The sequence below is a fragment of the Pelodiscus sinensis genome, chromosome 23 (assembly GCF_052426305.1).
Source record: "Pelodiscus sinensis isolate ZL-2025 chromosome 23, ASM5242630v1, whole genome shotgun sequence".
Taxonomy (NCBI): domain Eukaryota; kingdom Metazoa; phylum Chordata; order Testudines; family Trionychidae; genus Pelodiscus; species Pelodiscus sinensis.
The window spans coordinates 3,235,350-3,260,875 of record NC_143074.1 but is presented as its reverse complement, the minus strand read 5'-3'; the positions used below and the strand labels follow the sequence as shown (position 1 = coordinate 3,260,875).

At 44.8% G+C, this 25,526-nt stretch overlaps 1 protein-coding gene across 28 annotated transcripts in view; it reads left to right on the top strand.

The window, feature by feature from the left end:
- The first annotated feature begins 4,948 nt into the window (after positions 1–4,948).
- The window catches only part of ZNF618 (zinc finger protein 618), a 214,572-nt gene continuing 193,994 nt past the window's right edge, over positions 4,949–25,526 (top strand). For 16 of the 28 annotated variants that reach the window (XM_075905305.2, XM_075905304.2, XM_075905300.2 and 13 more), the window contains exon 1: positions 4,949–5,212. In XM_075905305.2, the coding sequence (XP_075761420.2) occupies positions 5,168–5,212 (45 nt within the window). In that variant the 5' untranslated portion in view covers positions 4,949–5,167. The remainder of the gene's footprint in view (positions 5,213–25,526) is intronic. The other 12 variants (XM_075905318.2, XM_075905316.2, XM_075905296.2 and 9 more) reach the window with 2 other exon arrangements.

Sequence of the window (25,526 nt, the reverse complement as noted above, 5' to 3'; positions counted from 1 at the left end):
TACCTGCCTGCTGTACTTCTCTGTGTTACTTTTCAGCCAGAAGTTGAGGGAACAAGATGAATTGAACCAGGCAGAGCTACCATACCTACAAAGAACAGTGGGCATAGAAATGGACTAGACCTTGAAGCACAGATTGTAAGTAAATAGGGAAATGGCTATTTAGTTGTGATCAGGTTATTTTTGTTTTGTTTTGTTTGATTTGGTTAAACTTCTCTGTGCTAAAACCATGTCCCCCACCTCCACCTGTACTTTAAGCTGTAGCCCAGGGATTGAATTTTCTGTGTTTTTAAATTGTTCTTTTCTCGGTTGCTCTAAAACACCTAGCAACCAACTATGCTTCGTCGAGTATCTCTTTTTGTTTTCTTTAATAAAATCACCTTTTTTAGACAGTGATTTGACTCTTGTGACCTGGAAGGTAATAGGAAGTTAGTATATGCATGCCTAAGACTGAGAGCTCAGCTATCAGAAATTGCAGTTTTCTCTTTTTATTCAAGCTCTCTTATGTTTAGAAGAGCTTGGGGTACCCCTCGGGAAGAGGTTCCCAGTGCTTCTTCCGGGGTTCAAGAAGAAAGGGTTTTTTTCACTTGGTGGTGGCAGTCAGGGAATCTGTGATCTTGAGGAGCTTTTAAGCAGAAGTTTATAGAGGCAAAGTGTTTTAAGGTGTCTTGCGGACCCTGCCTTCTGCTCTTGGAGTGCCGGAGTGGGGAACAGCCTTGACGGGGACAGCAAATTAGGCATGTGAATGCTTCCTGGGCAGGGAAAGTATTAGGAGTCAGGGAAGTGGAGATGTTAGAGCAAGAGTGGTGTGGGGTGAAGGGAAGAGGGGATTGTGAGGATGAGTGACCGGGGAGGGGAGAACAACTGGAGTTGAGTTGAGTAAGGCCTAGCACCACCCAACTCTTCCTGTGCACCCCAACATCCTGTGCTCCTCACACCTGCATTCTGCTGCTCCTCCAAACCGCACTGCACCCCAGATCCACACTCCAACACACCCACCACCCAGTTAGCAGACAATGGCCAGCACTAGCGGTGTGATGGATAGGAGGAGTGCTGGCCAGCGCTCCTAAACTGTAAGAGCTAGGACCACCAAATTTGGTATGCAGCTTCCTTGGGTTGTTCCTGGAAACTGGGAAGTGCCTGGAATGGGACTATTTCCCATAACATGGAAAGGGAGGGGGGAAGAATGGGAAAGGGAGGGGCAGAGAGGGGAAGGATGCGATACTGAGAATGGCCACTGGGGGCAGTTGCAGCACCAAGAGAGTGACCAGCAGGGCTGGGACTCTGCCATCTTCCCGGACAGCACACCGGTAAGGAACCCTCCCTACCCCAAACCTGGAGCCTACCTGCCCTCCCGCCCCACTGGGGAGAGCCTGCAAGCCATGGGGGGTGGGAAAAAGCTGCTGGAGGAAGAAGCAGCCCCCAGAGCCTGGCCCTTCCCTAGACTGTCTGCCATCCAGGAGGCATTGGGATGGGAAACTACTGGGGGGAAGCCCCCAGAACCTGGCCTCCCTCTGGACAGCCTGCAAGCAACGGGGAGGGAAGCAGGATGGGCACTACAGGAGAGGGCATATATATATTTTTCATTTATTCAAAAACATCCTTCAGTTACAGACCCGAGCAATGCCAGGTACATCTACTAGCTTTATAATATTTGTATCCAGTCTTTTGTCCATGCAATAAGAAGAAATCCAGTCTTTAGGATCTCAACAAATGTTTAGCATTGTGGTATTCTTTGGAAATAGGGTTCCATGGGCCAGTGCAGGAAAATCTATTAATTCAGATACTTTATTCATACTAATACTAACTATTAACATGGGAATGAAATACCCTCTGTTTACAGCAGGTAAGTATGTAGATAGCTAAAGCTGTACATTTTAAATGGGAAAAATGTTATATTTTTGTTAAACAAAATAGAACATGGCCTAAAGAGAATCTTCCAAAAATTAATACAGCAACAATCAACCAAACACTGCTATAGAGGGAGGCAGGGTTTTACAGTACATAGCTGGGCAGAAAATTTCCAACTCGCGTTAGCTTTATTGCATGAAGACCCAATCCATACACTGTTAAGACAGTGAGGCTACGTCTAGACTGGCATGATTTTCCGCAAATGCATTTAACGGAAAAGTTTTCCGTTAAAAACATTTGTGGAAAAGAGCGTCTAGATTGGCACGGACGCTTTTCCGCAAAAGCACTTTTTGCAGAAAAGCGTCCGTGCCAATCTAAACGCGCTTTTCCGCAAAAAAGCCCCGATCGCCATTTTCGTGATCGGGGCTTTTTTGCGCAAAACAAATCTGAGCTGTCTACACTGGAACTGTGGGGTGGTTACCCACAATGCATCGCTATAAGAGTCGACCCAACATGATTATATCTTTGGACTAGAAAGCAGGGAAGAGCTGCAGGTTGAGAGGTATGGGAGGGGGTGAGGGCTCTAGGCTGGGAATACTGGCTCAGGGTGAGGACTAGGAATGAGGCGTTCTGGGTGTGGGGAAGAGCTCTGGTCTGGGGCAGGATGTGGAGGGACGAGGGCTGTGGGATGGTGCTGGGACTGGGGGCTCTGGGTTTGGGAGGGCTCAAGGCTGGGGCCAGGAACTGGAATGCAGGCTTACGGCTAGTGGCTCCTGGACAGCTGTGCAGCAGGGGTGCTGAGGCAGACTTCCTGCCTCTCCTAGAACCACAGCAGGTCCGGCTCCTAGGTAGAGGCATACAAACGGCTCTGCATGGCTCCCGTCTGAAGACAGCACCTTCCCCCCCACTCCAATCTTGGAGAAGGGGTCAGTGTGCCCCATTCTCCCCACCCCATTTAGGAGCCAGACCTGCTGCTAGCCCCTTTTTGGGACACAGCACAGTCGGCAGTGCCAGGACAGGCAGGAAGCCTGCTTTAGCACGCCCGCTGGTCACCTTACAGCAAAGTGCCTGACATTGTTACCTAGGGCTGTTGACAAATGCTGGTCTAGTCTACACTAGAGGCCTGGCTACACTGGTATAACTACCTTGCTCAAGGGTGTGAAAACCACACTCCCAAGGAACATAGATCTGTAGAAGGTCAGTGTTGGAAGAGACCTCAGGAGGCCATCTGGTCAAACCCCTGCCCAAAGCAGGACCGACCCCAACTAAATCATTCCAGCCAGGGCTATGTCAAGCCAGCACTTAAAAACCTCCAGGGATGGAGATGCCCCCCGCCTCCCGGTGACCCATCCCAGTGCTTCACCCCCCTCCTAGTGAAATAGTTTTTCCTAACATCAAGCCTAGACCTCCCCCACTGCAACTTGATGCCATTGCTCCTTGTTCTGCCACCACTGAGAACAGCCTCTCTCCATCCTCTCTGGAACTCCCCTTCACAGAGTCAAATTCCCCCTCATTCTTCTCTTCTGTAGACTAAATAAGTCCAGTTCCGACAGCCTCTCCTCATGAGTCATGTGCTCCAGCCCCATCATTTTTGTTGCCCTCTGCTGGACTCTCCAGTTTGTCCTCATCCTTTTAGGGTGGGGTGGGGGGTCGGGGACAAAACTGGGTGCAATACTTCCGATGTGGGCTCATCAGTAATAGTTATACTGACTTTCAATCCTGGGTGTCGATAGCTATTTGGGTGGGACAGTTTCTCTCCCCGATATAGCTACCCCCCTCTCACGGAGGTGGAATAACTGGGAGAGAGCCCTCTCTCGGTGTATTGGCTTAGAACGGCTTCCTTAAGCGCTGCAGTGGGGCACAGGTGCTGCTGTGCCTATGCCACGTTTAAAAGGTAGACGTGCCCTGGTTGCAAAGAACGGCCGTTTTGCCTTGCCTGCTCCAACTGAGTTTTGCAGAGGAGCTGGCACTGAACTTCATCTTGCAGCCAGGGAACCTGCTGGGCTGGTGGCCTGTAAGCAAGTCACCAGCATTAGTTTACTCGTTAGTTGGCAAATCAATAATATTTCCCATATTGCCTGGGGGCTTTGGGGTAGATGGCGAGAAAATGAGAAGTTTGGCTTTAAGCTGCTACTTTCCAAAATCTGTACTGCTGAAACTCATGGCAGGGGGGAGGGGGAGCTGTAGGATTCACCGGTCACCTCAGGTGTGCCAGGCTCAAAGAGAAGTGATGTGCTACCCATACTCTTCCTCAAAGGCTCTCCCATGGGAAGTCCCACAGGACAGAAGAGAAGGGCCCAGGGCTTGCCAGACGCCACACAGAAACTTCTTGGGGGCGGTGGAACTCTGCTCCCGGAAGACAGTAGAAATAGTTGCTCAAACTGACTTTTTAAACGCTCTGCCTGTCAGAGGTCTCACACCACAGATAGTTTTGGGGGAGGGGGTGGGGCGGTGATTATGAAACGAGCTCCTCAATTGTTTCCATGACAGGTAGCACTCCCAGGTCCTGCCAAGGTAGGCCCCTGCCCCTGAGAGGTGAACAAACCACCTTAGGCGGGGCAGGGGTGTGAACACCAGCTTCCCTTGTGGGGCCTGAAGGTGGGAGAGGGCTGTGGGGGCCAGGGAAGCGCAGAGCCCTGAGAGGACCCTTCTTTGGGGACTCGCCCCCATTTCTGGCCTGCGGGTGGGGCGAGGAGCGGCCCGTCCGCCCCTGGGCCCCGTTTCTTGGGGCACATGCCCCTGGCAGGGCCCCTCTCCACCAGGCTTGGCGATGGAGGGCACCCGCCACCCTGCTTCTGGAAACTTGCTGCTGTGGGGGGCTTGATGAAAAAGTAGAACCCCGCTGGTTCTTTATGCAGGTGGGTCCCTGGAGCGCAGCATCCCGCCCGGCCGCCTTGCTCCCCCCATGCACCCTGCTGGGGAGCGCTCGCCGGGCCGGGGCCCCCTGCCGCGGGGTGCTGCCCAGGCGGGGGACTCCAGCCCCTCGCCCCGTGGGAGCGGCGCTGCCGGGGGCCGCAGCCCGGGTCCTGCCGCGCCGCGCCCGGCCAGACTCAGCCCCCTGCTCCCGCCGCCGCCGCCCGCTCTCGACGCGCTGAGGCTGGAGCTGATGGCGGCAGCGCGGGCTCCGCACCGGGACGCGCCCTGCCCGCCGCAGCGCCCCCGCTGACGGCCCGCGCCCCCGCGGGGGAACCGGGCTGCGGCCGCCCACCCGCGCCGCGGGCAGCGCCCCCGCTCGCGTCCCCGCCGGGCGGAAAGGCGGCGGCGGCGGCAGCGCGCAGCGGATCGCAGGCCCGGCAGCCGCGGGCCCCCCGCCGCCCCCATGAGCCAGCCGGACGCCAGCGCCCCGGAGCCGCCGGGCGAGCAGGTGAGGACGCGCCGCGGGGCAGCCCCCGGGGAGGCGGCGCGCGGGGCGCCCGGCCCGGCCCGGCTGCGGGAACAAAGCGGCGCCGAGCAGCCATGTCAGCTCGGACAGCCCGGGCCGCCCCCCGCCGGGCGCCCCGCACCCCGGGGCCGCCGCGCGCCGCCGCCCCCCGGCCGCCCGCGCCCCCGGCCCCCCGCTTTTCGGGCCCTTGCTCTTTCCCAACACACACACAAAAAAAATTTTTTTTCTAATTTTTTTTTTCCCCTCCAAACGGTCGGGTTTTTATTTTTTTCCATTAAAACGGCGCCACCTAGAGGAGACTATTTCGTAAATAAAAAAAAAAAAAAAGAAATTAAAATTGAAAAAAGAGGAAATATTTGCTATTTCTTATTTCTTTTGGGGGGAAAAAAGTTTGGATCGCGAGGGTTTGCGGGGGGGAAGGCAAGGCAGGAAGGGGGATTCTGTGCTCAGAGCAGCTAGTTGGGAGAGCTAGGTTCGTGGGAACAAATTTGGTGTTTTTGGAAGCCAAGCCCTGTTAATATGTAAATGAAAATTAAGCTGGAATTTGGACGAATTCAGTTTTTTTCTCCTGTTTTGGAAGAAAATGGGGTTGGAAAACAGCGACTGCTTCAGAAGGGATCTGATTTGAGTTTTAGGCAAGCCCATGGAAATGAACTGCAATAAAATGTTACTTTGGGGAAAGTAGGAGAATTGCTGTTTATGAAGCAATTATGAATTGTGCTTCATTGTAATTTTTCAACTTGCCAGCGTAGGGTGGCAGGGCAGATTTTGGTATTTTGTAATATTTAAAGTTAGTTCTCTTAAATAATGAAGAAATAAAGAAAAATACAGAATTTTTTTTTCTGTGGACACACCCAAAAAAAATTTTTTTGGTGATTTTTGGATTTCATGCAAAACTGCTTTTAAACAATAAGATCCTATACACAGAGCAGAAAAACAGTAGGGAAAGCAAAATTAAGAGTAGAATGCCAGTTTGGGTTTTGAATTTCTGATTTTTTTTGTCTTGATTGTTTGTCCTGGGATAATTGAAACATAATTTCCAGTAATTTAATTTCCTACTTCTTCTTTTCTAAAGAGAAAAATTTCCATAGTAGGCTTTTTGCACATACCCTGAAACTATTCCAGATACTGTGAATCATACAAATATAGTATTACATGGATTGATTTTAAAATCTGCTTTGATCATACAAAATGTGCATAATTAACAATATCATGAACAAAATTAACTGCAGATTTGAATATTTTAATTTTTATGAAAAATCAAGTAGCTGGAAAGGGCGCTGCCATGATATTTTCCATAATTTTAAAAATCCTTGTCACCTCTCACTCTTTTATAACCTTTCTGGAGTTTGAAATTGAAACCTTTCCATAATTAATGTTTCTCTTACTTTTTTGCACACATTTTGTTATTAGGCTGCCTGCAAGTAGTGGGGCTACGCAAAGTGGGTTGTTATTGTAGGGTTGCCCTTGAATACTGGGTTTTTGGTATTGATCTTTCTAAAATAAATAACAAAGGAGCACTGAAGGTTTCATTGTTTCAATAAAAGCACATATAAACGATATACGTGGCCTTTGCACACAAAAGAGAATGTGGAAGATTAGGTCAACATTTGAGTCTTACCAACCTTGACACAGCCTCCTCTCTAAAATGGGGACAAAATAGCAAGATGGCTGGCTCCAGAGCTGCAGCATTTAATTTGAAAAGAACATTTTTGAATTTGAAACACAAGTTCCTGCAACTCCTGCGCTTCCTTGCTCCAGTAACTGAAATTTAGCCTCCTTCTTTTTAATTAAATTTCAGTCTGGAATGAATTTTTCTGAAATGAATTTTTCAAATCTGAATTTAACCCCCCTGAAAAGTGTTTGATGTTTGGATTGTTTCACTGTAACTTGATATTCGCTTGAAATTCAAGTCTGGACTTCCTGATAAATGCAGGGAGAAGGATCTATTTTTCACTCTGTTCTCATTTAGTCATTTCGTGTGTTGGGTTGTGCAGGGATGGAAAGACTTGCAAAGCAGGAAAAGTGTTGGGTGGAGGACAAAATGTTCAGAAATGCAACTTTATTTTTTTCATTTTGCATTGATCTCCAGAAAAAAGACCCACCCTCTTCCTGAATTTTTTTTTCAGCAAGTATAGAACAACCTCCCGTAGTCATTAGCAAATAGTGGCACAAACATACTGGAGTATCACGTGTGTAGAAATTGTACACAGTGCATTAAATTGGATTAAACAATCCTTGTCAATATTTTGTTCTTGGTTTCATTCAAAAGCCTTAAAGGTGGTGACTTTTCCAAATTCATGTCCTGCATTCATTCTTTTAATTGAACTGCACACTAGAACTTCAGATTAGTCTAAGAATATACCAAATTAAAACCATTTGGCTGTAATATTTTTGAAGATAAATTAATGTCATGCTTCCCCCCCCCCCCCCCCACTGGAGAACTTTTGACGCGTCTCTTCTTTCCTCCCTGCTCTGCCTATTCCCACATCCTCCCCCTAAAATCTTGGGAGAAGCACTGATAATTGGTGTATTCAGGGCCCAGGGATATAATAAATTGATGGCTTTATTATTGTGATTATAAATAGTGGAATATATTAAGTTACGGTACATAAGAGGTTCTGTTGCATTGTTTCACATTTATTTCTTGGAAGTTTATAATCTAAAATATAAAATTTGAAATTTCAAGGGGCTTTTTATATCTCTACATGTACTAAACTGCTAATGCAAATAAGTGACTTTCCTTATTATAAATAAATATATAGTTTAAAATATCTGTAGCCCATGTCCTCTGCAGAGACTGCAGATGCAATAGCATTAGATTGCAACTTGTGGGGATGTTGTAGGTGTGTGTACTGCAACCTTTACATCCTTTAACTGTGTGCATATCGGTTTCCTTTAAACAATGGCTTCCATTATATCTTTTACTGGTGGTGAAAGCTATAGTTTAGGTTACAATAGAATTCTCCACCCTAACCTTTTTTTCCACAACGCTCTTGCATTCTGGAGAAAGCCTTTTTGGTTGAAATTTTTTGTCTTAGACCCATTTCAAAGGGAACTTGTTTTGGGGAAAATTGAGCAAAAATTGTTTGCCTAATTTTGAGTTATTTGATGGTAGAAAAGAAAAGAAATTGCTGCAAATAGATTTTAAGACTGAATTTTTGTAGCATAAATTATAGAAAGACAGAACTTTGGAAATGGGAATTTTCCAGGAACCTGGTCCTCAGTGAGGTCACAAACATAAGTAAATAAAATACTAGCATGTTCAATGATACATAGTGTTAGCACAAGCACAATGTGACATTTGATTGTTACATTATTTCCAAAATTATTACATTGTTTAAATACATAATTTCCTAATATATTTCGTTATGTAGGTATAATTACACTGCTGGATGATGTGTAATTAAATTTTTGATTATGCAAGTGTTAGAGAAGTCAATAGAAACTAATATTTTAAAAAGATTTTCCTTTAAAAAAAATGTAATGTAAGATTTTATATTCTTTAGGGTACAGTCTTTGGACCTAGCTCTTGAAGCCCTCGCATGTAGAATTTGTGTATATAGAGGGTCTGTAGGATTGGGCCTTTCAATCCTCAAATGTTGCTACCTGCCAAAGGAGGGGTTACTCTGTACTGCCGTCATTACGTTCAGATCCTCTTGGATTCAACTGGAGGGGGTTGCAAAGGCCCCAGTCCTGTGGATAATTTATGCACGTGTTTAACTTTTAACATGCTAATATGACTATTGGGTTCAGTCAGGCGACTCAGATTCGTAGATTCTGCCTCCCGAGAGGACCATTGTGATGAGCTAGTCTGACCTCTTGTATATTTCAGACCACAGATTTTCCCCCAAATAATTCCTAGAGCAGATCTTTTCGAAAAACACTGACTCCCGCTATAAAAATTGTCAGTGGTGGAAACTCCACCATTCGCGACAGTAGGTTGTTAAAAGGATGAATGATTATTTTCAGTCTGAATTTGTCTAGATGCCACTTCCAGCCACTAAATTGAGTAGCCTCTTCCGGATTGAGGAGCCTGTTACTAAATATTTATTCCCCGTGTAGGTACTTCTAGGCAGTAGTCAAGTCACGCCTTAGCCTGGTTGGTGTTAAGCTAACTAGCTTGTGTTCTTTGGGCTTATTATGGTAAGGCCTGTTGTTGATATTCTCCGAGTCCTTTGCTGTTGATCAGTATCCTTTTTAAATGGTGAATGCTATAACTGGACGCAGCAGTCCAGCCTGGTGGCACCAGGATGCATTAGTCCTTGTGGCCACAGTGCTGCACAGGGAGCTCATGTTCAGTAGGTTATTGACTCTATCCCTTAGCCCCTCCAAACCCCAAACCCCAAACCAAAACATTCCACTCACAAAAATCTTGTACACACTCATTGCTTCCCAGGTAGAGTTTCCTATCCTGCCAGTCTGGCCTACATACTTGGTTCCTAGAAGTACACAACTGCATTTAAAAGTCTCAGAGGGGTAGCCATGTTAGTCTGTAACTAAAAAAAAATTAATGAATGGGCTTGTAGCACCTTAGTCTCGGAGGTGCTACGTCTACATTTAGCCATATTGGAATACATGGTGCTTGCTTATCTAGGTCTCTCTGGGTCAGTGATCTCTCCTCGGCGTTATTTTACCACTCCCTCACGTTTTGTGTCACTTGCAAACTTTGTCAGTGTTGAGTTTGTTTTCTTCCAGGTTGTTGATTAATAACGCATAATAGCGTAGGGCCCAGAACCAATCCCTATGGCAATCCGGATACACATCCGTTTGATTACGGTTACTTGTTTATAATGATAGCCTGATTATAATCCAGTTAATGTGTTCCGTGTCAATTTTATATCTTTCTAGTTTTTAATCAACCTGTCGTGGTACTAATTCAAAAGCCTTAAAAAAGCCTAAGAGTATTACATCAACACAGTTACCTTTATCAACCAAACTTGTAAGACTCAGAAAAAATTTGTTAGATTGACTGGAGCTATTTTCAATACACTTATGTTGATTGTTATTAATTATATTACTCTCTGTTAATTCTTTATTAATCAAGTCCCGTATCAGCTACTCCATTATCTTGCCTGGGATTGATGTCAGACTGACAGGCCTAGAGCTACCTACGTCATGTTGCTCATCCTTAAATATTTGCAGAACATTCGCTGTCTTCCATTCTTTTGGGCCTTCCTCAGAGTGCAAAGGCTTGTTGAAAATTAACATTAATGGTTAAGCGAGCACCTCCTCCAGGTCTTTTAAAACTCTTCGGTGCAAGTTATCCAGACCTGCCGATGTAAAAAACTCTCGCTTTAATAGCTGCCGTTTAACATCCTCCAGAGATGAAAGTAGAATAGAAAATGTGGTTTCATATGATATGTCCACATAATTTGTTTTTTTGCCCCAGTTACAGAACATAAATAATTGTCTGTATTATTATGGATAAATCTTACTTCAGTCTAGTTACGGCCAACATCATTCTTGTTCCTGATATGCTTTAAAAAGTCTGTTGTTTTGCTAGCCACATGCTATATTTCTGCTTATGTCCCTTTGCTTTTCTTATCAGTTTTCCACAGTTCTTGGTTTGTGGTATGTATTCATTACTGTTCATGTGCCCTTCCTTCCATTAGTTATTTTATAGGTGCCTTACTTGCCAAATAACACTGACTTTTTTAACCAATACAGCCTTCTTTCTTGACTGTGGGACTCTGGCTTTTCAGGCATCTAATAAAGTGTTCTTAAATAATTCCCAATTATCATGCATATTTTTCTAATTACATTCTTCTGGGCTGGTTTGATATGTAATTATTTCCAGGTATGTGACTGCTAGATTGTACTGAGAGAGATCTCTAGCTCCGTGGTTTGGTGTCAAGCTAGGAGGATGTATCTACTGGAATACTGCAAGGGTCAGTCCTGGATTGGGTACTATTCAATATTTTTAGTAATGCTTGGATAATGGAGTGGAGAGAATGCTTATAAAGCTGGTGGATGACACCAAACTTGGTAGCAAGCACTTTGGAGGAAAGGCTTAGACTTCAAAACAACATTGACAAATTGGAGAATTGGACTGAGATCTGCAAGATGGAATTCAGTTAAAACACTTGCAAAATTCGGCATTTAAGAGAGAAAAAATAAAGGCCCAAATGCAAATTGGGGGATAGCTGGGTAGGCAGAATCCGGAGGAGAGCAAGAAAATGGTAAAAGGTTTAGCAAACCTCCCTGACTGATGAGGAGAAATTAAAAAACAAACCGGGCATGTTTAGTCTTGAGAGAAGACCAAGACTAAACATAAATATTTGATAAATCTTCAAATATTTTAAGGGCTGTTATAAAGAAGACCAATGAGTGGTCCTGTGGCACCTTAGAGGCTAACAAAAATATATAGTATCAAGAGCTTTTGTGGGTAAAACCCACTTCATCAGATGATCTAGAGTGGAAATAACAGAAACCAAGATATTTACAATAGAAAAACAAGTACCTGTCTGTTGTAGGACTGGTGCTAACGATGCTAATTAGGCTGGAAGTGTCCCATTCTTAGCTTTTGATGTAAAAATATGTGATTGTTCTCCAGCCATTGAAAGAAGCAGTGTGTTTAATCTGCAACAAGGGAGATTTTGGTTAACTACTAGGAAAAATGTTTTGAATGATTAAAGGTCTAGAGAACATAACCTATGAAGGAAGGCTGAAAGAATGTGGCTTGTTTAGTTTGGAAAAGAGAAGATTGAGAGGGAACATGATAGCGGTTTTCAGGTATCTAAAAGGGTGTCACAAGGGGGAGGGAGAAAACTTGTTCTTCCTGGTCTACGAAGATGGAACAAGAAGCAACGGGCTTAAACTGCAGCAAGGGAGGTTTAGGTTGGACATTAGGAAAACGTTCCTACCTGTCAGGGTGGTTAAACACTGGAATAAATTGCCTAGGGAGGTTGTGGAATCCCCATCTGTGGAGATATTTAAGAGTAGGTTAGATAAATGTCTATCAGGGATGGTCTAGACAGTATTTGGTCCTGCCATGAGGGCAGGGGACTGGACTCGATAACCTCTCGAGGTCCCTTCCAGTCCTAGTTTTCTATGATGATAAGGACAGCTGAGTGCTAGTCTAGGGTTCCAAAGAAAGGCATGGAATCCCTGTTACCAGAAGTCTTTAGAAACAGAACAACAAATACCTGTTGGTGTGGTTGAAGTTTACTTGGGACCTGCTACCTGCACAGTTAAGGAGGTTTGGGTTGTTTTTTCTCATTCAGAGACATTCTGGTTAGAAGGAGGTACATTTCCTGAAATTCTGAGAAATTGAAACAAATCTTAATGTTACAATAATTTTAAAATTTTGCCTTACTCACTATGTCCATAGTGAATTGCTTCACTCGTACTGCATTTCTGGGAAGAAGTTTCTGATTTTTAGTATCTTATTTTTCTGTGTGGCTTAATTGCTTATGATCTGCTTCCTTTTTTGTTTTAGTTTTGTTTCTTGAATATTTCTTCTTTTGTACTACGTGATGCCAGTTTAGCGGTTAACTAGTAAAGAAAGTACATCTGTATGTGTTGACTAGGTACAAACAATCATGGATTTGTTGGGTATCGGGTAGAAATGAATGAGGCTGTTTATCATGAACAGTATGTGAGTGATAACCCTTTTGGAATAAGCTATCCTTGTTCTTTCTATTGATTGGGAAACTGACTTGGAGTATTTTGCTCCCTGCCCCTTTAGCCCATCAGATGGGAATTGGGTTTTTCAGCAATAACACAAGTAGACAAAGACAACATAAGCAACCAGTTTGCATGAGTTGCATGGGAAAGGTTTTGATTCTGTATCCTGTTTAGCAAAGGCAAGTGACTTTTCTTTTTAGTCAAGACAATGATAAGAGCAAGAGTGGAGTAAAGCAGGAAGGGAGACAAAAAGGATTTAAGATTTTATGTTCAGATAATGGAGTTGTGAAACGCCAATGGAAACAATAGAGAAACTGTGGGATAAAATAAGGCCAATATCAGTCATGACTATTGGACTTGATGGGGCGCGTCTGTGGGTGGCTCGTTTTGTTCAAGAACTGAGCATTGAGGACAGAAGCTGCTTTTCTAGAAGGGGAAAGAGGGGGAGACCATCCTTCATCCAGTCTGTTATCTAAGGAAGGCAGGAGTGAGCCTGCATTATTTTTGCATTTGGGTGAGTCAGATGAGATCCTGTCTTCTCTGGGCACATGGAAGGTCTGTAATGGCCTTCTGGCATCTTTGACTGACAAATTCATAAAGGTGCTCTTGAGGGAGGATGAAGGGAGGACAACCAATGAGTGCCTTTTACAAGGGTTGGTGGAGAAAAGGGACAATTTCTAAAGTGGGATTGGTAGTGATGGCTCTGGGCACGTTCTGTGTAGACCCATTGAATACAATGGTAAGTGATGGAGCTGAGAACAAAGCCTTCTCGGATGATCCCATTTCTTTAGTTATTGTATACGGAGCTGGTAGGTGGACTGCAATTAAGTATGTAACTAATTAGTCTGGAGCGGATTAGAGGTCTTGGGTCTTTATGCACAGGAATTGTGTTTCTGGGATCTGAATTGAGTATATTACGTGCAGATACCATAATGATGGGTCTGTACATTCCTGTAACATAAATCATAATAAAATTTTTGCATTCTAAATATGTATATACTGTGTCTAGATGCACATAGAATCACCATGGTAGGCTTATGATTGACCAAGCAAGTTATTTGGTTTTTAATTAATTTGCTGTCTCTTCAAGACTTCCAAAGTTAATGTAAAAAAGTCTCAGAGAGGTCGCCGTGTTAGTCTGTAACTTTAAAAACAACAAATAGTTCTGTAGTACCTTAGAAAATAAAAAAAACATTGCCCACAAAACCTTGTGACACTAAACCCACTTCATCAGAAGATGAGCAAAAATGTTAATGTTAATTACAAAAAGTTAATGTAAGATGTGCGGGGGAAAAAAGAAGGTTAGGAAGAAAAAGATACCTCCTTCCAATCCATGCACAGTTGAGGAGTATATGGAATGCACTTGTTAATTGAATGACAGGGAAGTGTACAGTGGGCCAAATTAAGAGGGGAAGTATAAAGATCAGGAAAGTTAATTGGACTTCACACGTAAGGTGTGAATTTTCAACCCTCTGTGGATGCTCTTATGCTGGAATAAAGCTGCTTTATTTCAAATAATTCTAATCCAATTTGGAAGTGGATTACGCTAATTCAAAATAAGGGATTCTTATTCTGGAATAAGAGCTTCTATAGAGGGAGTTAATCAGGAATGACTCCCTGTTTAGACAAGCCCTAAATTAGAACCTGATTTACCCTCGGAAGTCCCTTCATTGTGTCTCTCCTCTGTGTGTAAGGCCTTGCCCAAACAAATTGTGCGCAGCAAGAGGCGTGTGCTGTGCCCTAAGGCCGGGTCTATACTAGATCCGGCAGCTTAAAGTTTGCAACATGCGTAGATGGAGTCGGCTTAACCTAAGCGGAGCTGTGGCGGTGTTTGCACAGCAGGAGGTTGGCGGGAGCACACGCTCCCATCGGCTTTCCATATTCCTCACAAAACGAGGAGTACCAGATGCTGACGGGCTATCCTCAGTGTTTGATGTACAGGTCTATGTTAGAGGTGCTAAATTGAACGCTGGAAGATCAACTTCCCGAGGGTCGATTTTCTCGCTAGTATAGACGTGCTCAAACTGTCCTGGGGAACTTTTAGTGCAGAATCGCAAGGTCTACGCTGTCGGTATTTGACGCACCAGAGTGCTGTAACTTTACACCTCTACTCGCTGTGCACCCACTGTTCATCTAGAAAACCCCTAGAGGATGTTGATTTAGACTTTATTTTCAATGTCTGTTTGATGACAAATGGATCACTCAGTGATTCCCTGTTGTGTTCGCTCCCTCTGAAGCACCTGGCATTGGCCACTGTTGGGAGACAGGACACCGGGTTAGATGGACCATTGGTCTCTGTCCCAGTATAATTGCTGTCACGTTCTTATCCTGGAACAAAAGTTTGGGGGAAATCCAGATTAACCATAACAAACTTGAGTTAATTGGCTGTCAATTAATTACTCTACTGTAGACAAACCATTACACATTGGTGAAGTAGATAAAAGTTGTCTCAGGCCAGTTCTACACTAGAAACCTGCCTGCTATGGCAAAAAGAATTTTTTTTTCCTCTCTCAGAATGTTTGTCTCAGCAAAGGCTCTTTAAGGTTAGATTAAGCCTTAGTTACTTGAAGTGTTATAATTTACTTTACTGCACATTTTTATATCACTTCAGAATTTGGCCCAGAGTAAGTGAAAATAAAAGTTACAGCTGAGCCAGAAAAATGACTGGGTATTTTAAATAGCCTTACACCAGGTTTACAAGGGATAGAGGAAAATAAAACTGTGAATCAGAGATGGAAGCTATTGAATCTGCAGAAAACAAGGTTGTACGTTTTCAGGGTAGCATAGCAGAGAGTCCGGATTGCCTGTGAGCTGGCCCTGTTAGCCCGTCATTGCTGCTGCCCAGAGATCCTGCATACTCACTGGGAGGAGGGGATTCATTATCTCTCCCAGAAACAAACTATGGTGGGAGTGGCCCTAGAGATAGGAGAACAAGTTTGAACTGACCAGTCCGGCCTTAGGAGTCCTAGAAGCAAGATGGGAAGAAGGTTTAGGATGAACTTTAATCTGTTACTACAAATTTCTTTGTTAAAAAGTGTAATCGTGTGTGATTTACGTACTGTGTGGACTGTCTCTCAGAGCCGGTTATAATAGGCACCTGCTCTCATTTTGTGATGATAAAGCACACAATGGGTGTTTTTACACTTTCCCAATGAGTGTACCATTAGTTTGCAAGATCTAACAGGTTCAATTTTTTAATGATTTTAATAATTGTAATTCTCTGTTCCTCACACTCCCCTTGCAAAAACTGCGGTTGTCTTGTATTTCAATAATCAGTTACAAAAGATTTATGTCCCAGGAAATGTTTTCAACTTTCACATGATTTCTGTAGGTCGCCACATTCACAGCCAAAGAAATTGTGTTCCTAAGGTCAAAATATAGCCAAAGAATGTTGTTACAGCCTCAAAATCAATTCATGGATGGTATGAATGTAATAATACAATTTTTGTACTACTACAGGTAGATTCCCAGAAAGATTTCTGTAACACCATCTCTCAGTCTATGGGAACATGTTTAGTGGAAATAAATAATGTTGTCTTTCATAAAAGTTTGGGGAAAAATACAAGAAAAAATAAGGCTCTAATCCTATAAACACTTCTTACATTTTTTTGAAATAAAAATTTAATGTGATTCCCTTTAATAATATCCTGCTATTAAGTGATTTTTTTTGGTGGGCGGCAGGACAATATATTTACCAAAGATGTATATATTGGTCATTTTATGACTTTTGATTACTGCTAGTATTTTGTACGTAACAGTTATGTTGGTTTGCATGAGGTTTGTGGATCTTTCATTTTTCAAGTATCAGAGGGGGAGCCGTGTTAGTCTGAATCTGCAAAAGCCGCGAGGAGTCCTGTGGCACCTTATGGACCAACCGAAGTGTTGGAGCATAAGCTTTCGTGGGCAAAGACCCACTTCGTCAGATGCATGACTAACACTTCGGTTAGTCTATAAGGTGACACAGGACTCCTCGCGGCTTTTTCATTTTACAGAAAAGTGTGGCCTCCCCATTCCAGCTTAAACAATAAAATATTTGTAATTCATTATGTAACATTCATATTGTGTAATGTGCAGTTTTCCTGACTATAGCCATCAGATCTATGTCCACATTCAACAATTTAACCTAATTAAATATATATGTGGAACTTTATGAATTTCAGCTACTAGCATAAAAAATGTGATTGCCATCCATGAAATCAGGAAGGAATGTTTCGTTTGTACCTGATTTTCCTTTTAGATATCCTTTTGTCTTTAGTGCTTGAAATAATTTATTGTTTTCCTTGGACATTCACTTAGGTCCCAAAAACTACGCAAATGCTTATCTTCACATGTGAGTAGCTCCATTTGAAGTCAGTGGAATTGTTCAGTAGACATACATTGAAGCATGTATCTGCTTCTTTGCAGGAATGGTTTCTTAGATGAAGACAGCATTAATATGAGTATAATATAATTTTAGAATTGTAATGCCAGGAAAATGTTTATTTTCTCCAATTAAAAATAATGATTTTTTCTGAATATTGACTGACTGTCAAGTCTTAAGCTACAGTTCTTTTCAAGACACACACATTTTCAATTTTATAACATATTGCAAAAGATGCATTGGTATTTTTAAAAAGGATACTAGTAAACAAGGATAATAATAAAGAAAAAATGTAGGAAAACTCTATTGTTAGATGCTTTCAGTGTTAAGTGTTCTTTCTTTCAGGTTAATACATTTTACTTTCTGTTCTGCTAAAGTTTTCTGACCAATTCTAATGACTGGCCACATTATGATTGTTTCTTTATAATATGAGCAATCATTTAGTATGCTTTGCTTGTAAGAAGTTGAATCCATTTTATTTACATAATACTAAATGTTTCTCTTTCAAGAAGACCAACTAATGTACCAAATATAATGAAAGGCACTTGTTCTCAGCAATCCCAACAGAGTAAAACAAATATCCAGTTACTAGAGCAAGCCATTTTAGAGAGATCATGAACCAAAATAGCAATAGATTTTTTTTGTAAAAAAAAAAAAAAAAAAAAAAAACCTAACTGCAGCCAAATTGTTAGGAAACCAAAACTTTTATATTCTTTGTCTGATTTTGACCAAGCTTTCTGGAATAAGGAGATTGTAGAATGAGGTGTGAATTACAAGATTTTAGGAAGTCTGTCCATGTGTTGAGAAGTTAGGAGGATGAAAAGTGGTTTTACAGTGGAAAGGTAGCTTCTACCCCCTTAGCCGTGAAGCAACCTCTGCCATTGCATAATAAATAAAAAGCCATTGAAATTGCTGTATAAAGCCGGTGAAGTATTACATCATGTAACTGTTTTCTACCTTCTAGGCATTGGCGTTAATTTATCCTTCATTGACTTTTCCTCACAAACTTGCATCACGTTATCATTTCCTGCCTTCCATTCCAGTGCCTTCCATTAACTCTGTTCCAGGTTTTATCACTCATGGGCTTTAATACTGGAAGGAACTGTCGTGATCAGCTAGTCTGATCTGCAGAGAGATGGCCCTAGAACCTCATCCATTCACTCCAGTAATGGGCCCATAACTTTTGGCTGAGTTACTGAAGTCCTCACATTTTGATGTGAAAGACTTCAAGTTCATAGAATCCTAGAACTTGAAGGGACCTAGAGAGGTCATCAAGTCAAGTCCCCTGCCCTCACGGCAGGACCAAGTACCAGAGACCATCCCTGATAGATGTCTGTCCAGCCTGCTCTTAAATATCTCCAACAATGGAGACTCCACAACCTCCCTAGGCAATTTATTCCAGTGTTTAATCACCCTGACAGGAAGGAGTTTTTCCTAATGGCCACCGTAAACCTCCCTTGTTGCAATTTCAGCCCATTGCTTCTTGTCCTATCCTCAGAGGCCACGGAGAACAATTTTTCTCCCTCCTCCTTGTGCCACCTGTTTAGATACCTGAAAACGGCTCTCATGTCCCCTCTGTCTTCTCCTTTCCAAACTAAACAAGTCCAATCCTTTCAATCTTCCTTCACAGGTCATGTTCTCTATACCTTTTATCGTTCTTGTTGCTCTTTTCTGGACCCTCTCCAATTTCTCCACATCTTTCTTGAAATGTGGTGCCCAGAACTGGACACAATACTCCAACTGAGGCCTAATCAGCGCAGAGTAGAGAGGAAGAATGACTTCTCGTGTCTTGCTCACAACACTCCTGTTAATGCATCCCAGAATCATGTTTGCTTTTTTTTGCGAGAGAGACCTGTTGAAAACAAAGAACACTAATGAAGGAAGAAGCTATTATACCCAGGCTAGAGAAGAGATCAGCTCTAACTTGAAGGATTTTAGGTGAAATAAGAAATATGGAGGAGTTTTGTTTTGTAACAACTTCTCTTAGTGCATTAGGCTTATCTGGCATGTTTTGTTTTATTTTTGCTTTGTAGCTTACTTTGTTCTGTATGTTTTCACTTGGTCACGTACTTTTTATACTTAATAAAAGCACTTTTGTTTATTATCAATCCTCATGTAAATAATTGTCAAGTGGGAAGGGTCAACAGCTGGATGTATCTGTCTCTCATTCATAAAGGGAGCGAACTCTGAGCTTTGTGTGTGTGAAACTTTTATACAGAGTAAGACAGATTTATTGGGGTGTTGGTCTGTGCTCCTGGGTGCTATCAGGTCTGTGTAGCTGAGCCCCCCTAGAGCTGTTATCAGCGTCTCTGTCTCTTCTGGGGGGCTGTTACCTCAACTCTGTGCCTTTGTTATGGGAGACCAGAGCATCTTGCCCAGCAGGGCAGGCAGGGCCGTCCTTAGGATTTATGGTGCCCTACGCGAGATTATTAAACTGGTGCCCCGGTGCCTGACTTGCTCTTCCATCCCTACTCCCTCTCCTTCCCAGAGACCCCGGCAGCCAATCCCCTCCCTCAGACTGTGCTGCAGGCAGCGCATTCGGCTCTGTCTAGGACCCAGCCCTGCTGTTACATGCTCCACTGCTTCCTGTCATAGGCGTGCACAGCACATTTCAGTAGGGTGTGCACCTAAAGAATTTTTTTTAAATGTACTTTGACCCCCATTAGCCACACCCCCTGACCTCCATTAGCCAGGCCTCTGGAGGCAACACTCTCGGGGCAAGATGGACACATGACCAAAAGTAAAAGGTCATGTGACCCACCCCGCTCCCGAAGGACTTTTCCCACCATCCTCCTACCAATCGGGATTCGATTGGCCCCCACCAAACCTCCCTCATGCAACTATCCTGCAATTGCATTAACCCAATGTGTGTGACATTAACTCAGGGGCGGAGAGGCTGGGAGACGTGTTCCCTCCAAGAGTTTCCTCTCATGAGCAGAATGGATTTTGTGTTGTGCACCAGTACTGAGTTCATGTGGCTTGTTTGGATGCGCCACTGTGGCACCCAAGTTATTAATAAATATCTTATAAACCTCTACCTTTTCCCTCTGCTGCCCTGTCTCCTCCCCTTGCTCCATCAGCTCCCCTGGTGCCTGCTGCCCCCAACCCCTCACCCTCCTCTGCTGTCCTGATTCCTGCCCTTCTCACTGCCCTCAGCCCTCCTGCGACCTGCCCCCTCCACCAGCCCTTCTCTGCCCCCTGTGCCCACTCCTTCAATAGCCCCACTCTGATCATGTGAGCTACCCCTCCTCATCCCCTCTCTTAACACGTCCCTCTATACACCTGCACTGCCTCTCTCCTCTGGTGCTGGTCCCTGCCCTTCTGCTTCACCCCCAGAATCCCCTGGCACCTGCACCTTCCCTTACTCCTGCACCCTCCTGGTGCCTCCCCCTTCCCTTACTGCCCCTGCCCCGCCCCCTTTTTCCCTGATGCCCACCCCCTCACCAGTCTCTGCCCCCGTTCCCCTCTCACGCCCCTGTGCCCTCATACATGACTTGCTCAATCCTCACCCCTTCTTTGAAGCCTTCTCCCAGCACTCCCCCTCCAGCCCCCAATGCCCTTCCCCTCTCCTCTTCTTTCCCAGCATCACCCTGTCTCCCCTCCCACTGACACCTCCCCTCCTTCCCTTTTCCTCATTGTCTGCACTTGCCCCCCTTGGCATTAGTCTCTCCTCCACCCCTCCCTTGGTGCCTTCCCCTTTCTTCTCCTCCTGACCTGCCCCCTCCCATCAGCACGAACACCTTCCTCTCTCACCCCTTCCCCCTGTTTTCCTCCTCGCCCTCGCCTACCTTCTGCCTGCCTGTTTGCAGGGCTGGAGTCTGCTGCGATCGGGCCCCAGAAGTCCCTGCAGCCCAGGCTCCAGACCACCTGCCGGAGCCGGAGCTGGGCTGCTCGACTCTCGCAGCCCCGGCCCATCACAACAGGGCCGGTCCCGCCTCTAGCGAGGCTCCGCTCCGAGGCGTGGCTTGGCCATTTTTAATAATGGCGCTGCAATGCCAAGCCGCGCATGACCTCGCCCCTTCTGGCTCGCTGTGCGTGACCCCGCCCCCGGCGCAGCCCCGCCTCCTCCCGACGCTGCTGCCCAGGCTGACAGCTTCCGTTCTCCAGCCGGGGTCAGCTTGCCAGCCTCCTCGCCGTAGTCCCTCAGCCTGGTGGGGTCTTCTGGCGGGGCCGTAAGTGTTGGCAGCGCCCCTACTGGCTCCGGTGCAGAGCGCACACGGATGCTTCCCCTCCGTCCCGGGCTGGCAGAGTGGTGCCCCAGAAAGTGTGGTGCCCTACGCGACTGCGTACTTCACGTATGCCTAAGGACGGCCCTGAGGACAGGGTGGTGTGGCGTTCCAGAGGGTAGGCAGGCAGGCAGAGCGGTGTGATCCAGCCCATCGCAGCAGACATGAGGTGGGTTTGTGCAGTTGGCGTGGGCTTAGGGACAGATATTTTTCACCATTATGTGTTGTTGCATTATTGTTAACTGAGAACCACAGGATCTTGAATGTATGTGGATGGGAGAGGGAAGGAGTATTGATGGGGGGAATGGTCTGTTACAGACCACAGAATCAAACTAGAAAACAGGATGAGTTTCTTACAAAACAACCATCAAATGTGTAAGGGGGAAAATTGTGTTTAATTTGGGTTACATGCCTGCGGTCTCATACACCCAGCAGTGAAACATCATTTGAGTTTTAAAAATGCTAGATGATGGTTTTCTAACACAATCGGTATAGCAGCCAACATGGAAGTAACTGTATTTTGGACCTCGTTAGGAGAGATTAATGTTAAGTAAACACTGGATTGGAAATTGGTGGTTGCTTAGGGACCACTGATCATGGCCTGATTACATTCCATACAGGCAAACAGAGGACAGTCCCAACCAGTAATGTATATTCTTGCTGCTTCCAAAAGGCTAATTTCCTAAATTGAGAAAAATGATGAGCGAAATTGAGTGGGAGGGAAAATGTGGGCAGAAAAAAGTGAATGAAAATTGCGAGTTCCTTAAAAAGAGTTGATTAGGAGTCCAAAGAGTCACAATGCCACAATCAGGAAAGAAGAAAACTTTGCTTACACTGGTTCAGTGGCACAGTGTAGGCAGAATAGAAATAAAAAAACAAACAACACCCAGTGTGAAGGAAAGGGTGACTGGTTGAACCACAAAAGTCTCCTTAGGATTGCCCTCTGGTGTGCCCATCTGGCCATGGATGCCTACCTTCCTGCTCTCTGGGGCTCCCCACCACCCTGTCTCCCCCAGACAAGGCCCAGAGTTGGGGTTACCACCCCCCTGCAGAACAACACAGACACTGAACCAGCCCAGTTCTGGGAGAATTCAGTTCTAAAGGCTCAGAATCCAGGAAACCAACCCACAAATGGCACTAAAAGGCCAATTAAATCTGTCTTTGTGTAAAAGTTTTGCATAGAGAAAGTTTATAAGGTCCGCCCACTTTATTAATGAAAGAGACCTATGCACATTGGTTGCTCTTCTCCCAGGCAACAGTTATTTACACTGGGCTCGATAATGAACAAAAGTGCTTTTTTAAGTATAAAAAGTAAGATCAAATTAAGTTATTAAATTAAAATGAACAAAAAAAATGCTTAGCTAGTTGAAGAAACTTGTTACATGTAAATTCGTACCCTAAACAGCTGTTCTTATCACAAATAAAAGCTTCAGGTCAGACTTGATCTTTACTCTCACTTGGGTCTACAGCTTTTTCAGAGTTCTTTGTATCCTCCTAGGTAGTAGGGCCAGGTAGTTTCAAAAGCCAGCTGAAGAGAGAAGACTGATGGCTTCCCATTGGAAAAAGGGGACATGATAGCGATCAGCAAAAATTAGAAATGATGATGAATAGAAAATATATAAAAGAACCGAGAAACGGTGGGGGGAAATCTAGGGAGGGTGAGGCTAAGGACAGGCCAGAGGAAGGTTATTAAGTATGCTAGGAACAAAAGAAATCCTAGCAATGCTGTAGACCTATTAGTGGGTAGAGAGGGTAAAATTGTTAATGACGCAGAAAAGAAGTGTTCACTACAGATTTCTGTTCTACATTTGGAAAGAAGAGTGAGGCTGTATTTGTGTCCCATGTGGATGAAGCACTTTCTAGTGCATAAGTAATTAATGAGGAGGTTAAAGATCAGCTGCTAGAGAGAGAGCTTTTTAAACCAGTAGGCACAGATAAATAGCACCCAAGAGTTTGAAAAGAGTTGGGTGAGGTGATCAATGGCCCATTGATGTTAATTTTGAATAAAAGCTGGAATGCTGGGGAGAGTCCAGGAGTTTGGAAGAATGCCAATGTGATTGCAATATTCAAAAAGAGCAAGTGGCGTGACCTAGTTATTCATAGGTTCATAGAGCCTGCCATGCACCCCAGGCAAAATCACAGAAAAGCAGATACTAGCTTCAGTTAATAAAAATGTAAAGGATATGATTTGTGCTAGTCTACATTGTTTTCTGGAAAATAGATCTTGTCAAACAAACCTGATTTCATTTGTTGAGATTACACCTTTTTTAGATAAATGTAACTCTAGCGAGGTAATAGGCATAGACTTTTGTAAAGTGTTTGACTAAGTACCACACAACACTGTCTAAAAATTATATAGTATAAATAAAACACACATTACATGTATTAAGAATTCGGTAACTGACAAACCTCTAAGCGGAGCTGATAATGATCATTTAATGGGGGTGTTTTTGGTGTGAGATTGACACTATTCAGTATTTTCATCAGCGATCTGGAAGTAAAGATAAAATCACTGCTGATATAGTCTGTAGATCTGACAGAGACGAGTGGAATGATAAATAACAAGAATGGGGCAGAATGAGCTGCATCGCTTGGTAGGCTAGGCCCATTCAAACAAAATGTGTTTTAATGCAGCCCCATGCAAAGTGGTACATTTAGAAACAGGAGTGCAGGCCGTATTTACAGAATGAGGTATGTGTCCAGGAAAGCAGTGACTTTGGGAAGGAAGTTCCCAGTGCAATCTGTCCAAAAGGGCTGATGTGACTTTTGGGTGTTAACTGGGGGGGTAGGGAATAGCAGGGAGGAGAGTATTTTAACTGTGCCGGTGGCTGATCATGGAATGCTGCATTGGTCTTGTAAAGGGATGTTGAAAAATTGGGGAGGGTTCAGAAAGGAGCCACAAAAAATAGGACTGGAGAAAAAGCCTTTCTATGAGAGATGTAAAAAGCTCAATTAAAAAGAAGATGAAGAGGTGACAATGGCAGTTTATCAGGATCTTCACAGGGAGAAAACTGGGGATGCTGAAGGTCTCTTTAATCTAGTTGAGAGAGGCAAAACAGTAGGTGGCTGGAAGTTTAAAGCACAAAATTGAATTAGAACTGAGACGCATGTTTTACACTGAGGATGATTAACCATTGGAACAAACTTCCTGAGCCCTCTTGATGTCTTCAGGCCACGCCTGGATGTCTTGCAAGATGTGCTTTAGCTAAGCAAAATGTATGCTTTAGTCCAGCGTTTCCCAAACGACTGGGCCTCAGCGTGGCTTCCGGGAGGGGAGCCGCTGGGAGGAGGTGTGTGTAGGGGGGAAACTGGCCGCCGGGAAGCAGGGTTGGGGGCAGCAGGGCTGTCCTGCAGAGATGGGGGGAGACGGGCAGCTGGCAGAAGCAGAGTTGGAGGCAGCGGGGTTGTCCCATGGAGATCGGGGCTGGCATCCGGTGGAAGCAGGGTTGGGGCAGAGGGGCTGTCCAGCGGAGATCGGGGAGGGCAGGCGGCGGAACCAGGGCTGGCCGGGGTTGGAGGGGGGGGCTGGCCAGGGGAGATCAGGAGGAGGAGGACCGGAGAACCAGCTGCTGGAAGCAGGGCTGGACGGGGGCAGCAGGGCTGGAGTGGGAAGATCGGGAGGAGAAGGGGGCAGGGAGCGGTACTGACCCAGGCACATGCAGACCCTGGCAGACGGGTGAGTCCAGCCAGGGATTCCATCCCCCCATACCCTCCCTCGAGTAGTTGCGAACTGCCTGGCAGGTAGACACACTCAGGCAGCGTGAGCACATCTACCAGCCAGGCAGTTCGCAGCTATGGACTGATACACCTAATTATAATAAAACTTACCTAATTAGAAAATACCAGGCATTTTATATGTCTGGTAATTTCTCAATTTGTTTCCCAGACAAAACCCTCAAATAGCAGACTGTCCGGTACAAAACCGGACACCTGGCAACCCTACCCCTCCTTGTACCCTCCCTCTTAGCCAGATACCCCACCCCCAATCTGCTCCTGCTCCCGCCTCCTGGAGTGCCCATGCAGCTCCGCGTCCCACAAGCCCTGGCCCAGGCTGGGCGGAGGATGCAGCCGGGTGAAACAC